This window comes from Salmo salar, chromosome 12 (assembly GCF_965601325.2).
Source record: "Salmo salar chromosome 12, fSalSal1, whole genome shotgun sequence".
Lineage (NCBI taxonomy): Eukaryota > Metazoa > Chordata > Actinopteri > Salmoniformes > Salmonidae > Salmo > Salmo salar.
The window spans coordinates 7,867,501-7,870,000 of NC_138302.1; the positions used below are offsets into that span (position 1 = coordinate 7,867,501).

At 46.5% G+C, this 2,500-nt stretch overlaps 1 protein-coding gene across 3 annotated transcripts in view; it reads left to right on the forward strand.

Annotated features, from left to right (window-relative positions):
- LOC106593331 (protein sidekick-1) overlaps window positions 1-2,500 on the forward strand; it is a 143,789-nt gene that overhangs the window by 76,903 nt on the left and 64,386 nt on the right. For all 3 annotated transcript variants that reach the window (XM_082958517.1, XM_082958519.1, XM_082958518.1), the window contains one exon: window positions 1-40. This exon is cut by the window's left edge and continues 31 nt beyond it. In XM_082958517.1, coding sequence (XP_082814643.1) covers window positions 1-40 — 40 coding nt within the window. The remainder of the gene's footprint in view (window positions 41-2,500) is intronic.

Consider the following 2,500-nt stretch of genomic DNA (forward strand, 5'->3'; position numbering starts at 1 on the left):
TAAACCCTCTACTACTACCTCTGTTCTGGTGCAGTGGCAGGTAAACACACACACCTCACAAAACACACCTCCCAAAACACACACACCTCACAAAACACACACCTCACTAAACACACACACCTCGCAAAACACACACCTCCCAAAACACACACACCTCGCAAAACACACACCTCACTAAACACACACACCTTGCAAAACACTCACACACCTCGCAAAACACAAACACATACACACACACTTCGCAAAATACTCACATACACACACACTAAACACATCCTGCTCAAGATTGACTTAGAAATTGGACGTCTGTCGGAAACTTCATTCAAATCCGGATGCTAGGGGAGTGAGCTTTTAATGTTTGGAGCAAATGGGAACTTTGACCTTTGTATAAAAGGGAGATATAAGTCTCCAGCTTCAGTGATTTTGCAATTCGTTCCAGTCATTGGCAGCAAAGAACTGGAAGGAAAGGTGGCCAAATGAGATGTTGGCTTTGGGGATGACCAGTGAGATATACCTGCTGGAGCGCGTGCTACGGTGGGTGTTGCTATGGTGACCAGTGAGCTGAGATAAGGTGGGGCTTTACCTAGCAAAGACTTATAGATGACCAGGAGCCAGTGGGTTTGGCGACGAATATGTAGCGAGGGCCAGCAAACGAGAGCATACAGGTCACAGTGGTGGGTAGTATATGGGGCTTTGGTGACAAAACGGATGGCACTGTGACAGACTACATCCAATTTTCTGAGTAGTGTTGGAGGTTATTTTGTAAATGACATCGCCAAAATCAAGGATCGGTAGGATAGTCAGTTTTACGAGGGTGTGTTTGGCAGCATGAGTGAAGGAGGCTTTGTTGCGAAATAGGAAGCTGTTTCTAGATTTAATTTTTGATTGGAGATGCTTAATGTGAGTCTGGAAGGAGAGTTTACATTCTAACCAGACACCTAGGTATTTGTAGTTGTCCACATATTCTAAGTCAGAACCATCCAGAGTAGTGATGCTAGTCGGGCGGGCAGGTGCGGGCAGCGATCGGTTGAAGAGCATGCATTTAGTTTTACTAGCATTTAAAAGCAGTTGGAGGCCACAGAAGGAGTGTTGTATGGCATTGAAGCTCGTTTGGAAGTTTGTCAACACAGTGTCCAAAGAAGGGCCAGATGTATACAGAATGGTGTCATCTGCATAGAGGTGGGATCAGAGAATCCCCAGCAGCAAGAGCGACATCATTGATGTATACAGAGAAAAGAGTCGGCCCGAGAATTGAACCCTGTGGCACCCCCATAGAGTCTGCCAGAGGTCCGGACAACAGGCCCTCCGATTTGCCACACTGAACTCTATCTGAGAAGTAGTTGGTGAACCAGGCGAGGTAGTCATTTGAGAAATCAAGGCTGTTGAGTCTACCAAAAAGAATGCGATGATTGACAGAGTCGAAAGCCTTTGCCAGGTCGATGAAGACGGCTGCACAGTACTGTCTTTTATCGATGGCGGTTATGATATTGTTTAGGACCTTGAGCGTGGCTGAGGTGCCCTCATGACCAGCTCTGAAACCAGATTGCATAGTGGAGAAGGTACGGTGGGATTCCAAATGGTTGGTGATCTGTTTGTTAACTTGGCTTTCGAAGATTTTAGAAAGGCAGGGCAGGATAGATATGGGTCTGTAACAGTTTGGGTCTAGAGTGTCTCCCCCTTTGAAGAGGGTGATGACCGCGGCAGATTTCCAATCTTTGGAGATCTCAGACGATACGAAAGGGAGGTTGAACAGGCTAGTAATAGGGGTTGGAACAATTTCAGCAGATCATTTTAGAAAGAGAGGGTCCAGATTGTCTAGCCCAGCTGATTTGTAGGGATCCAGATTTTGCAGCTCTTTCAGAACATCAGCTGTCTGGATTTGGGTGAAGGAGAAGCGGCGGGGGCTTGGGCAAGTGTCTGCGGTGGATGCAGAACTTTTGGCCGGGGTAGGGGTAGCCAGGTGGAAAGCATGGCCAGCCGTAGAAAAATGCTTCTTGAAATTATCAATTAGCGTAGATTTATTGGTGGTGACAGTGTTTCCTAGCCTCAGTGCAGTGGGCAGCTGAGAGGAGGTGCTCTTATTCTCCATTGAATTTACAGTGTCCCAAAACTTTTTGGAATTAGTGCTACAGGATGCAAATTTCTGTTTGAAAAAGCTAGCCTTAGCTTTCCTAACTGACTGTGTATATTGGTTCCTGACTTCCCTGAAAAGTTGCATATCGCGGGGGCAATTTGATGCTAATGCAGAATGCCACAGGATGTTTTTGTGCTGGTCAAGGGCAGTCAAGTCTGGAGTGAACAAAGGGCTATATCTGTTCTTAGTTATACATTTTTTGAATGGGGCGTGCTTATTTAGGATGGTGAGGCAAGCACTTTTAAAGACCAGGCAGCCTCTACTGATGGGATGAGGTCAATATCCTTACAGGATTCCCGGGCCAGGTCGATTAGAAAGGCCTGCTCGCTGAAGTGTTTTAGGGAGCGTTTGACAGTGATGAGGGGT